Genomic DNA, 13,125 nt, shown 5'->3' with positions numbered 1-13,125 from the left:
ATGGCTTCAAACTGGTGGCCTAAAATAACCACCATTAAAATAATTTAGCTTAATTATCCGTACTAATCAGTAGATGTAACAACAGGACACAGAACCTCTTTGCGCTCCCATTTTGGTTGACATTGTAAATATTAGAAACTTAAGTGGCTGTACTTAACTGCTGTCTAATTTCCTTCTGCAATTACTGTGGACCGTCAGCGCCGTGGAACAAAGCCAGAGCAGTCGTGCGTTACATGCGGCGCGCTCTGAGTTTTAGAATAAAGCACTGTATGACAATGAAAATCCTTTATTGACCTTTAATTAGATTTATAAGGATAAGTCAGGTGTAGAGGTGCAGACGTACAGGACACTTTGTGCTCTGCAAGATGAGAAATGTATAATTGTAAAAGTCTCATGTTTGATAGTCTATACGTGATTTCCATCGCTTCTTGGCACCACTTTCTTCCTTCCTGTCGTCTCCCTTGACACACTGTTCACACGGTGAGATTTCACACTGGAATTCATTACCGGTGTGTTAAAATGTTCTTCGGCTCAGTCTATAAACAGCCTTATTCTAGCTGAGGGGAAACAGAGAAAGTCACAGTTAATGTATAAACAATCACTTGTTAGAACATTTTTCCCCCTGCGTGACTGTTTGGAAAATTAAAGTGTGTGTGTGAATGGGTGTGCAGGGGGTCAGTTGGTGTGAGGAGGGATATAGGTTGAAATAGCATGAAGGCGGGGGGGCTCGGTCCTCTGATGACACGGGGGGATTATTTTAACAGGACCCACCCACTGGGACCTTGGCGGTTGTTGGCTTCCGTAGCCCGGCTGGGCCGACACAGGCACGCTTTGTATTAGCCAGTCATAAACTACAGCAGAGCCCTTAGTCACCACAATGCTTCTGTTCACGGCTGTGTTTGTCTTACAATGTTAGGTGAGTGAGATCATCAGTCCAAAGTCATTATGACCAACGACTTTTTCAGTCGAGTTTGATGAGCCAACAAGCTGTGAATTCGTCACACGCCTTATTCGGCTGGAATATTGGATTTGAGGAAAGATGTTTACCTTGTAGCTGAAAACATGAGAATGTCCCATTGTTTAGTTTTTGAAGCAGCACAATATTTCTTTGTTCGCCGTTGCCTTGAAATACGGTATAGCAAAGTTAACATGAATCTGAAATGCAGCCAACAGTTGGTGGAAATGTTTTCACTGGCAGCTGTGTGAGAGTGTACAGACCGCAGAGAGGAGTTCATGGTGAGTTTCTGAGGTATAAAACTGTGATTTCCAGTGATCTGATTGGATGCTGTGTGGTCTTCGGCAACTCCTCTATAACCTTCTCTGATTTCCTGTTCTCAATCCCATCTCGGAAAATGCCAGCAGATACAAAGTCATTCGTCCTCAACAAAACAAGTTTGCTGTAGAGAAAAAAGGGCCTTCCCTTTATTCTGTATTCCTCTCAAAGAAGGTGGGCTTTTCCTTTTCATTTTGTACAGCACCCCAGCCTTTCAGACCCCCTCTCCTATTAACAGCACAAACCCAGACAACACTGACTCTTTCACATCCTTTTCCACGCTTTCCCTCCCTTTTCTCACAGGTCCATTTTCCTAAACCGAAATTACATTACACTGCCATTCTCCTTTCACAAGGAAAGGTCATAATTTTTCGTTGCTGCCGCCACCCCTTGTCTGTTGTGTAAGTGCGAGTTTTACAGAGAGGGAGTCTGAAAAGTTTTAATTATTGCCTGGGAGGAGGCCACCCGCTGAGGCTCCACAAGCCTGTTTTTTAATGTATTGTACCTCTTCACTCTGGCCAGCGTTGGAGTGTCTCAGAGGGATGTAGGGGTAGGCGGGGATTTGAAAGAGGACTAAAATGATGTTGTGTTTGCTTTCACATTGACATAGTCTGGCCTGAGAAATGGCTCTGTAAAGCTTGTAAAAGTGTGTCCCCGGTGACTTCTAAAAAGTCAGTGGGAAAGGGGGGGGGGGGGGGGGTCCTTATAAAGCAGTGCTGTCAAGGTATGTAAAATTGTGGCTCTGCTCTCCGCTGTTTAACAGCGCTGGAGTTAGCAGTATTTTTTATACAGACTGCTGTATTCAGAGTCAGGTCGGTAAACATGTTGCACCAACGTGGCCACGTCCTTGTAAGAGCAGCTCGTGTGCTGTAATTAGTGTGGGAACATCATCTCCTGTTGGCTCTCTGGTTGTCTAGTCCATCGTGGTTACATTGTCTTTTTGCATTCTGAATCTGAAATAACATGCAACTAATTACCAAACAAAAACTGAAGCATTTATCACTCAAAGGTTTTCCAATATCATTTCAGTCAGGTACATCTCTGTTCTGGGGCCTTTCTGCCTTTCCTAGCCCTATGCAGAAAGCCTCTTCCATGCGCCTACATTGAAAGCCTAAGGCAGAGAGAGCACACCTCTCTGCCCTTCCACGTGCAAAAGAGGAAAGCTTGAGGCAGAGAGAGCACACCTCTCTGCCCTTTCATGCGCCTACATGGAAAGCCTAAAGTAGGGAGAGCAGCAGCAAAGACTCTGTGGCAACAGAACAGAGCAGCATCAATGACAAACAGAAATGACATTAATAAGTCAGACACAGCATGAAAAGGAGGAGCTGGGGTGGAGGCGGGTTGCAAAGCAGCTTGCAGGAAGCAGCAACAGTAGGCAGGCCAGAGCAGTTTAAATAGGGCGCCCTGAATGAGATTCACCAACTGGTTGCATAGAAAGGAATCATGTGATCTATCAGTCAGCTGCTCCATCAGTTGATTGGGCTGTTTGAGATCAGCTGATGTAGCTGGGATGTGAGCTGAGCTTGGTGGCGTGTCCTGCCTGAACTAACACTATGCTCAGGTTAGCATTTTGACACACTAACCTAGCCACCATCCACAGGAATACTCTGACAACTCTGTTACCTAGATACTATATACTACTTTATGTTTTTTACTAACTATGTAATTGCTGCATGGATTATTCAGTGACAGCATTGGCAATGGTTGGGGCGGATTGTTGGTGTACAAAGCGCAGACCTCCTGAGTCCTGAGGTGAGGTTAGGCTCAGGCCACAAAAGTACTTTGGTTAAATTTGAGGAAACATCCTGGTTTTGGTCAACTGTTGAGTGCACCATCACCAGATGTTTGAAAAGGGGCCTTGATGGCCACTCATATTGGCACATTGTGCATGGACAGCTATAAACCCTCAAGCCTCCAATAAAGGCACTATATAGTGCACTGCTGCTGCCTCAAAGGTCGGACCCTTTCAAGCTACCATATGACAGCTGGATGCTGTTAATTAGGACAGTCAGCTAGCCTCCTGTAACTGTCATACACACAACTTTAAGTGTAACTGTCAGCGTAACCGTAGAGTCTAGGATAACCACTATTTAATACAGTTTAACACATCATGTCTTGTAATTCAAATGGATTTAACTAAAACCTTGACCTTTACTTAAGATAACCAAGTGCTTTGAGGATCTAAAGATAACCATTTAAGAAATCAAAGGAATACTTCATGAACAAAATGATCATTTGTGTGCCAGTTACTCATCTTGTGTGACCTTGAATTTGTGAAAAACGGGGACAATGTTCAATAACCACAAAACTATATCAAAACATCCATTTACAAACTCTCATACAACTCCTGCAGTATAATCTATGTCTCATTTATCCAGTCATTTACTCAGTACTTCCCAAACACATGCATTTTCACTTAAACTTTACCAGTTAAAACACTTCTACATACAAGTAGCGTGCCGAGGCAAACATGCAGGTTTAAAACTCCTGCTCCTGCTTCTTTTGAGTTGCCCATCATACTGCTCATATGTGAAAGTGTTTTAAATGGTAGGGTTTTAGCAAAAATGCATGTATTAAGGAAGTACTGAGCATCCAGTGTGAGACTTTGCAAACAAATATTTTGATAGAATTTTGCTGTTGTTTAACTCTTCACTTCAGCTAATCAGAAATGTTTTCTGTTTTTATATTCTTCATTCACTGTTGGGAAATTTGACATCAACAGTTTTCTTAACAAAATCAGTCTAAGGCTGGGGTTGTAATAGATATACAAGTGATCATTATGTGGGTGAAGTGTTCCTTTAATCACCCTCCCATTGCTTTGCGAAGATTTAGCTTTGCAAGAATGGATAAAGGGGAAACAAAGAAATTTGTGGTTCTCAACATTTTTGCAAATACGTCATAGTAGACACATTTTATAATTCATTATGTTTACAAAAAAATATATAGATGGCATTGAATTTCTCATAAGACATAGGCTATTTGTTCTAAATCAGTAGTAGGGCGTCGATCTCATTTCAACAATAGGTGACAAATAAGACACAGGTGAAGGAAATTTTAAGCATCAAACACTAAATTTCCTGCATTGTGGTGAATTTTTATGCACCAATTTTTGCCTATCTTTCGTTAATTTATGGTGTAAATGTTTTTAATTTTGTCAAAATAAAAGTCGTCTGCTTCACAGGTTATTGGTGGGGGAAAAAATGTCTAAATATTGACATTGATACGTCCCCTGTGTCCCCCCTGAAACCTACACCTATGTTTATAGGAGACTTTCATGCTCTGGTATAGCAACAGAAAGTCCCAACACTGACAACTGTTGTGCACCTTTTGGAACACATAAGATTATGCTTGATAAATAACAATCAATTATTAAAATTGTTGATCAATTTTCTGACAGTCAGCTAATTGATTTAGTAGATTTATGATGCAGAGCTGCTCCTGTAAATTGCACTCCATGCTGCGATGGTCCACTCGGTCGCTATCTGCAGACATAACTGGAAAACTAATGTTTATCACAAGCACAAGTGCTATTGACCCTTGTGGGTGACATAATTGCTCTTGATGGTAATGACCGTGTAGCCATATGGTAAATGCCATTACACCCTTAAAAGCTCTCAGCTTCTATCTATGGTTAACAACACCCTATCCTTCACATAATTATATCCAGAAGCCAGTGTGCCCTGTTGCAGCAGGCACAGCCCAGCAAAGGAAACAAATGACCAACATAACCGCTATTTATAGTAAAGCTAACCATGGTTTAACCATGGGTTACGCAAGTAGGTGGTTTGTTTGGATTCCAGGGAGTGTTACCATGGTGAAATTGTAGTAGAGGAACACACTGTGGGTATCCTCTACGTCTGCATGGAATAGATCATATTATTTGAATAAAATGTGGGCCATCATGTTGACAAATAAAACAATACGTGCTTGTGATTTAGGTATTTGATTAGGTGACAGCACAATCGCAGAGAAAGTATTTCAAAGGCTCATATCTTGTTTACGCATCTGAGAACTCAAAATATGCCTGAAGTGACTTTGACTCATTGGCACAGACAAGTCACAGGACACAAAGTCGTCTGAATGTCTACAATCTTCCTGCACTTGTGGTCAGCGTGCCTCTCTTCCCCATAGCTTTTCCGGACATGTGTTGGTAGATTGAGACCAAAAGAGGATGGAGAAGAGGAGGAGGAGGAGGAAAGGGAAAGAAAGACAACAGGCTAATTCATTCAGACGCTTGTGAAAGAGAGGAAGACTCAGTTTCCTCGGAGCATTATAAATACAAGCGCAGTCAGTCATCAAATTATAGCCATCTGCATTGGCCCGAGACCAGGATTCTGGTTGACGCACAATAAAGTAGTGTGAGAAGGGGTGTGGTAGCTGAAGGGGATCAGAGACTGTCCTCTTTGGTGGTTAAACCTCCACACACAGACTGACACCGAGTGTGGCAGCAGCTTCACAGCTCCAGCTTACACTGTTAAGGAGCGGGGATGATCCTTTACAGATAATGATGCCTTGTCAGTGAAATCACCTCGGGCTAGATCTCATCGACACACAGCCCCGAGTCCCTGGAAGATGGACAGTGTAGCTGAGTGTTGCAGTGGAAAACATGAGTCTTATGATGCATGTCCTCAAAAAACCTCCATGATTCTGTTTCTTTTTCCCATCCTGCAGGAGCGAGTGACTTTTTGCATACCTGTTAGACGGTGTGAGCACAGGAGCAGTTCAAGCAGGAGACAAAAGCAGTGTCACAGAGCAGGGCATTTATACAGATAGCATATTGAAAATGTGCTTTTCCTACACGAAGCCTATTCTACACAGAGCTTTGCAGAGCTTAGCTGGGGAACTAATGAATCCCAGGTCCAGGTACACTGCAGAGAGTGAAGCTATTGTGTGTATCATTAGAAAATGTGCTCCCTTTTCCTGAAGGCAACAGCAGCAAGCTGAATTTGAACCAGAAAATCCCCAGGCAGAATTGTCTTGGCATCGCCCTCTCCTTCAGCTTTTTATCCCCATGCTCAGTGAACAATCCAACAAAAGCTCGGGTTTAAGAACCATGGAGCTCATTGCGATTTTCTTTGTTAATGCAATTGCCTGTAAGAAAAGATTCTGTTCCCCCATTTTTCAGTTTCAGCCTGAAGGCTCCTGTGCAATTAGCACAAGTCTTTCATTTGGAATACCTTAGCCGTAGCAGAGACTCTCTGAACTGTACCATAATAGCCTCCGGCACAGTCAGTAACAGCTAACGACAATAGCCTCCGAAAAGTGACATTTTGAAAATGAATGATGTGTAACTGTGATAATTTCATTCGATTCAGTAATACAAATGATATTTGCATGTTGAGCTCCACTCTCGTTTTGAATTGTTGATTTAGTTTTCTTGCAGCTTATCGGTTCGATTTAACTCAGAATGAATAACAAAGTGTAACATGCGATATTGTCAGAAACAATTTCCTGTGATATTTATTTCTGAGAGCCACCAACATGGCGTGTCTGGCTGCAGGAGACCGGTGCTGTGCAGCAGTGTATAATCGACTGTCTCTGTGTATTCGGCCCCAGTGCTGAGACCGTTCATCACTGACTTTGTTCATGACAGAGCAGCCTTGGAACCAAAAGCAAACGCCTCTTAGTGAAATCACAAAAGCATGGGCACGATGATAAAAGCTTTGCTTTCGTCCTTGCTGACATCAAAATGATTGTCTTTGTTCACATTTCCAGTGTTTGTTGCAGATCTGGGGATGGAGGGGTTCATTTACAGGATGCAAAACCAAAGGACAATTGTACCCTTCAGTGTTTTGAAGTTGGCAGCGTGGCATTAATGTAGATGCAACACAGACACAAGCTGCCCTTTAAAGGCACACACACACACGGACACCTTCAAACACAGTCAGTAGAACATACTTTTTCCATTTATAGCTCTGAACGGGAATGTGTGGTGTCTTATTTTCTCTGACTCAGTCGTGTCTGAAGTCTTTCTGTGAGATTTTTGCCTCGTGGCATCGAGCCCACCACCCCGCCAGGCTACTGGATGCTGCTGTTGATTTGAGGGAATATTTTGGCCCTCGTGATCTCGAAGGAATGTTCTAACTTTGACACAGCAATGTCTCTCTCTGCCTCACTATTCCAAATATTCTAAGGCATTAGCATTGTGTGATGAGAAGACTGCCTTCTTCACTGTGTTCCAATGACTGTCTGTGTCTTGTCCCTTGCAAGGGTGAGTGGGTGTCTAATGGAAAGCCCCCTTTCTATATCTCTTGGCTCAGGCCATGGAAAACCCATGCTGAGGAAACGGGGTCTTGGAGGTGGTCCAGTTTAATTTCAGAGCATGTGCACTGGGAAATAATTGACTTCCTCCGTGGTTTACATTTTGTCGAGGGCCTCGCAGAGCACAGTCCGAGGCAGGTGGCTGAATTTGCATATCATTGGAAACGAGACAGCTCAAGCCTGGGAAATCCTGCACCCCAAGACTCTATATGCCCGGAAAACCTCCGCAGGGGTAATGACTGATGTCTCAGTGAGAGAATCCCTTTGAGGCCAGAGGAGCTCCTCTTCAGCCAGGTGCAGCTGGAGGACACCTGATAATATAGAAATCAGTCCTGAGCAAGTTGCACTGTAACGTGAGAAATGCTCGTATACAGTAATTGGTTTCTCCAAACTTCCACATTAGAATTCACAGAGCTGCCATCCAGCAGTTGTCGGATGAGTTTATGGCTTCATGTGCAGGTGTCTCTTTGTGTTACCGTAATGTAATGATGCATTTTATGTTGCCACAGTGTAGAGAATGCAAATTGTGAGATATGCTGAAATGGATGAGACATTTATGTCTTTATTTAAAAGTGCACAGTTAAAGAAAATATGTGTGTGTGTGTGTGTGTGTGTGTGTGTGTGTGTGTGTGTGTGTGTGTGTGTGTGTGTGGAGGATGACACACAGTGAAGATCACTGATTGTTGCAGTTACGCGGTGTGCCTTTGACTTCTCCGCTGACATGATGCTTCTTTCTTATATTAATATGCAATGTCCTATTTTCACTCTTCACAGAATCCTACTTTGGGGACAGCTACTGCAGTCTACAAGCCTTCCAAGATGTCTCCACCTTCCATCTGTCCCTACAGATCAAGACGAGTCGGCGAAGTGGGCTGCTGTTATTGGCTGCGGGAATGGAGGACTACCTGTTCCTTGAGCTGCAAAATGGCAAAGTACAGGTGAGTGGTTAACAAACTGTGGAGGAGGCTGAAATATTGTTTTGATACTGAAAGATGATATAGGTTGGCCAGTCCCAAAAATTGAAAATCTCCGCTGTCATGTTGTACAGCAGAGATTTGCTACACCAAAATGATCAGTGTTAGCAGTTACAGGAGCACATATGTAAAAGAAACCAGTGATGGTGCCTAAATTAAAGCTGTAGTTGGTGACTTTTTCACATTGGTTTAAACTGTCTCTATATTCACAAAACCACAGCACTAAATGAGACAGATAATCTTCAAAAAACATATTCCTCTGCCTACTCTACTGCCTTGTATTGCTTTTAATGTCCTTTTGGAATTTGAACAAAAACAACCATTTAGAGCTGAGGAGTCTCTGATTATTTCAATCACTGCTCATAAACTGCTGTCAACCTGTCAAACTAGGCAGCGCTGATCAAATATATCAAGATCTTGTTACTGCATTGCCTATTTCTTGCCGCAAATGTTTTCAGAAACGTATTATATTGTACTGTTTAGCTGTAAAATGAGAAAGTTGGTCCAGCTGGTGGATGGTGCTCGGTACTTTGGTGGACTATTTACACTGGGTGCGGTTACATGATGGCTTCTCATTCAGAATGAAATAAATCTGAATTAAATCATTCGGAATTAAAGTGTTTCCAGGTAGTTTACATGAGAAATATTCATACCGAATGAGGGTTTACACGGGAGATCAGTTTAATCGCCTTTATTCGGGTCTGTGCAAGGTTTGGGGCAGGGAAGGTTTCTGATTGGATAGGGGGCGGGGCGGATGTCACGTGTTTACGTTTACCTGAAGAAAACACTGTAGTCCTCGCTCCGGATAACAAGATGCTTGATGACGCCGTTCTTAGTGCGTTTTTCAGGCTTGTTTTGCTCATATTCTTGAAGCAGCAGTACGACAACAACCTTGTTCTGCTAATGCTTCGTCTGTTGAGGAGGAGAAGGGAGGTAGAAGGTCAAAGAAGGGAGATAGAAGACCGTGCTGTGGCGAATGGAAACCGGTGAGTGCAACAAGTCCGACTGCTCTATCTCAGCCCGTTGCTATGCGCGCTATATACGTCATCGCGCCAGAAGGGCAAGGAAACGAGCGTGCGCAGAAAGACCGGAATGAACTTAAAGAGGAATGAGTGTATACAAGTGCGAGAAATTCTTTCATTCGGAATTAGAAACAGAATATTCCAGCCCCTTACATCGGATTGAATTTTCAATCGCATTGGCCATTTTCATTCCGAATTAGTTGTTTACAAGATCACTTTTAATAGGAACGAACTTTCATTCGGAATGAAAAGGGAATTAAACTGTCCATGTAAACGCACTCACTGTGGCACCCTGGTCACAAACGTTCTTATTTTACAGCTAAACAGTACACTAAAATATGTTCCTGAAAACATCTGAGGTGAGAAATATGTAATGCAGTAACAGAAAATGAATTCATGTTTGATCAGGACTGCCTAGTTTGACAGTTTGACCACAGTTCATGAGCAGTGACTGATATGATTGACAACAGTGTTAGAGACTACTAGGCTCTGATTGGTTGTTAGTGAAGCAGCAGCAATAGGAAGAAGAGGAGGGACATGATTTTTGTTTTTCACAGACTATCTGTCTGTTGTACTTCTCTCAGAATAAAGTGACATTTTTTGTCATAGAAGTTACCTACTGTAGCTTTCATGTTAACTCAAAGACAGAGAAGGACTTAAAATTTACTCGAGTGAAAATAAAATCAAAGCTAAATAATCACTAAATTTGCTCATTTTAGAAGGTAAGACAATACACAAACAGATTCAGTGTTTACTTAATAAAAAGTGAGTCATTTTGCTTCTTATTCTCCTCCACAGAAGAAGCAAATATGCAGCGATTAGCATAATAATATGGGTTAAATAAAACATACAGTGTTAATTTACAAACAGATGTAGCTCCACATGTTAAATTTTTAACTAGAGTGTTGAATATGTATTTAATTCAATGTCAAACCATCCCGGTGTTATTATTTCAGCTGGTTAATAACTTATTGATTGATTAATTCGCTACTATAATCCCAAAACATCACATATGAAATGACTTTTGGGCGCATTAGTTAGCTGCAGAATATCTCACACATTTGAGTGTGTTTCAAAGCTGTTTTAAAGCTTGTGAAAAGTGTTGTTTGATAACCAGTGAGCATCGAGACACATATGACACATATCATAAGTGCAGCAAGAAAACAACCTAAATTGATTTGATTGTTCTGTTATCTTCTCTAGTTGTCTCACTGGAATGAGAACTGTCACTTTTTACATCTATTATTAATTGTCTGACGGCATTAAGAAGCAGCAGAATTAGCATCAGGAGTGCGGTCACAGAGATTCATATAGATTTTCCCCAGAAAGCACAATATCTCTGCATTTTCAGTGAGGTTAAATCTCAGGGTGTGTGTAATAAAAGGAGATACTACCTTTCTCAGTGTTCTTCATTCAGTTCCTCAGAGTGTTATGAGATCCTCTGAGCAAATACACTTAAGGCCTTATAAGAATTAAATAACCTTATCTGTCGTACATGTGTAAGAATCGTGAAAACGCAGATCTCTGATGTGATCAGTGAAACTTTTTGGAACTTGTTCATTTTTAAAATACAGCTCATTCAATACTGTGAGCATACCTGAGGAATTATCTTGGGTTGTAGATACACTGTCTTGATCGTAAATGTTAATACTACAATAAAATGAAGCTTAAACTCAAGTGTTTTATGAGTCAACGAATTAGACCCCCATAAATGGTAAGTAATAGATTCCAGAGAGGTCATGACCACAGATAAGGGTATTTGGATTGGTATTTGTGCATTCAAGAGAGTTTCTTGTTCATAACTACTGACAGGACTGGACAAAGTTGTTGTAACTTGTAGTCTTTTATTTGTTTTAGTAAAGGAATTATCTTTAAACATTTGCCCTACATCCATGTGCTGCACATTTCTGATATGACGACCAATCAAATACATCAGAATACCCCATATGCTACAAACTACATGTACAAAAGCTGGAAACCATTTTAAGTTAACACTTTATGGTACCCCACATTAATAAATGGTTAATTGATAGTAGGGCTGCCCCAGAATAGTCGTCATTTAGACCCATTAGTCGACTAGTCGCCCGCGTGTTTATGATATTAATTTAATTATTAAATTATATATTTTGGGCGGGGCAACACAATGGTTTGAGTTGAAGGTGTGAGAAAGAATAGTATCAGTAACATTGTTAACACTGTGCTACATTACAGAGAAATACAAAACCGTACTAATGAACCTTCATTAATATAGGCCTATATTTTATCTACAAGTGCACGTCACACACTGAGCGAGCCGCCTGTTAATGACGCTGTGGGCTAATGGGCATGTAGCTACTTCCATGTTTCAGATGATACGTCATGTTTGTAGTCCACCAATGAAGATGAGTTTACATGTCACCTTGGGTTCGTCCCTCACCTTCTCAAAATGATCCCACACTTTGGATTTCCTGCCCGACATGTTATTAACTAGCCTGTGGAATAACCGCAGGTACCAGCCCTGGAAATTAGAGGCCCGACATGCTGTGTCTTTAACCACCTGGAAGAGCGAGTTTGGGCGCTGGGCGCTGGGCACTACTCCTGAGTGCAGAGCTGATCTTCTTGCAGGTGCTGTTTATAAGTGTGTAGGCCTGTCATCTGTGGGACAGATGTAAAGCTCTGGGTAGCCCTGCACTAACATGATCAACTTTTCCATATTTATCAGACTGAATATTTACAGAAGAAGGGAAAGATATCTGATTGGTTTATAACTTTACTGCTGAGCGCGGCCACTTCCTGTGTCCTGTCCTTTCAAATTAAATTCCCACATGGTCCAGACTATAGGTTTTGATTTATTTTGACAAGGCGCAGCTCCTGAGTTTCACTTTTTTTTCCCCTGCCACTAATGAAATCTTGCCAACTAATGACCTTTCTGGTCTACTAACATTTGGTCAACCATTAAGGGGCAGTCCTAATTGATAGTTAATTAAATTTTAGTTCATAGTTTTTATACCTTTAAAAAGCAATGATTAGATACTTGACAATGTTTGCTAATAATTTTAATTTTACAGTACCATAACAGTTTATTGTTGTGCACATTATAACGTTCTATATACTGTATTACATATTTTCTTAATGATTTTCAAATGATTGGTAAACCTTTTAGAAATCGTTCGTAAAACATCTTTAAACATTAAATAAATATATGATATTTGTAACACTTCATTAATGATTAATAATTGGTTTGTAGACTGTAGTCTGTTGCATGATTAAAATACCTCGTTAAAGGTGGAGTCTGCAGTTCTCAAGAAACAAAGTTGACTGTTGCATATCATTCTCAAGTCGTCAAATACAGACACTTTTGTTTGGCAGTTTGGTCCATCTACCAACTTAAAGCATTTGACAACCTGGTAATGAGACTCATCAATCCACTGTGTTTTTCCAAAATTGCAAAATGGTATATACATGCCTTTAAATGCATCTATAAGCATTGTTTGGGAGGAAATTATAGAGTCGCAACTGTAGTTTTTAACACTTTACTGTTACTTTATAAATGGCTTTGAAAGTAAACATTCTTTGAATGGATATTACGAAGTTGCAACAGATGAACTGTGTGTCT

General features: G+C 41.2%; 1 protein-coding gene across 1 annotated transcript in view; it reads left to right on the top strand.

The window, feature by feature from the left end:
- cspg4 (chondroitin sulfate proteoglycan 4) overlaps positions 1 to 13,125 on the top strand; it is a 114,381-nt gene that overhangs the window by 52,670 nt on the left and 48,586 nt on the right. Inside the window, exon 2 of the mRNA XM_050072659.1 lies at positions 8,309 to 8,472. Within this exon, the coding sequence (XP_049928616.1) occupies positions 8,309 to 8,472 (164 nt within the window). The remainder of the gene's footprint in view (positions 1 to 8,308; positions 8,473 to 13,125) is intronic.

The sequence above is a fragment of the Epinephelus moara genome, chromosome 20 (assembly GCF_006386435.1).
Source record: "Epinephelus moara isolate mb chromosome 20, YSFRI_EMoa_1.0, whole genome shotgun sequence".
NCBI classification, from domain to species: domain Eukaryota; kingdom Metazoa; phylum Chordata; class Actinopteri; order Perciformes; family Serranidae; genus Epinephelus; species Epinephelus moara.
This window is presented reverse-complemented; position numbering and strand designations above follow the sequence as displayed.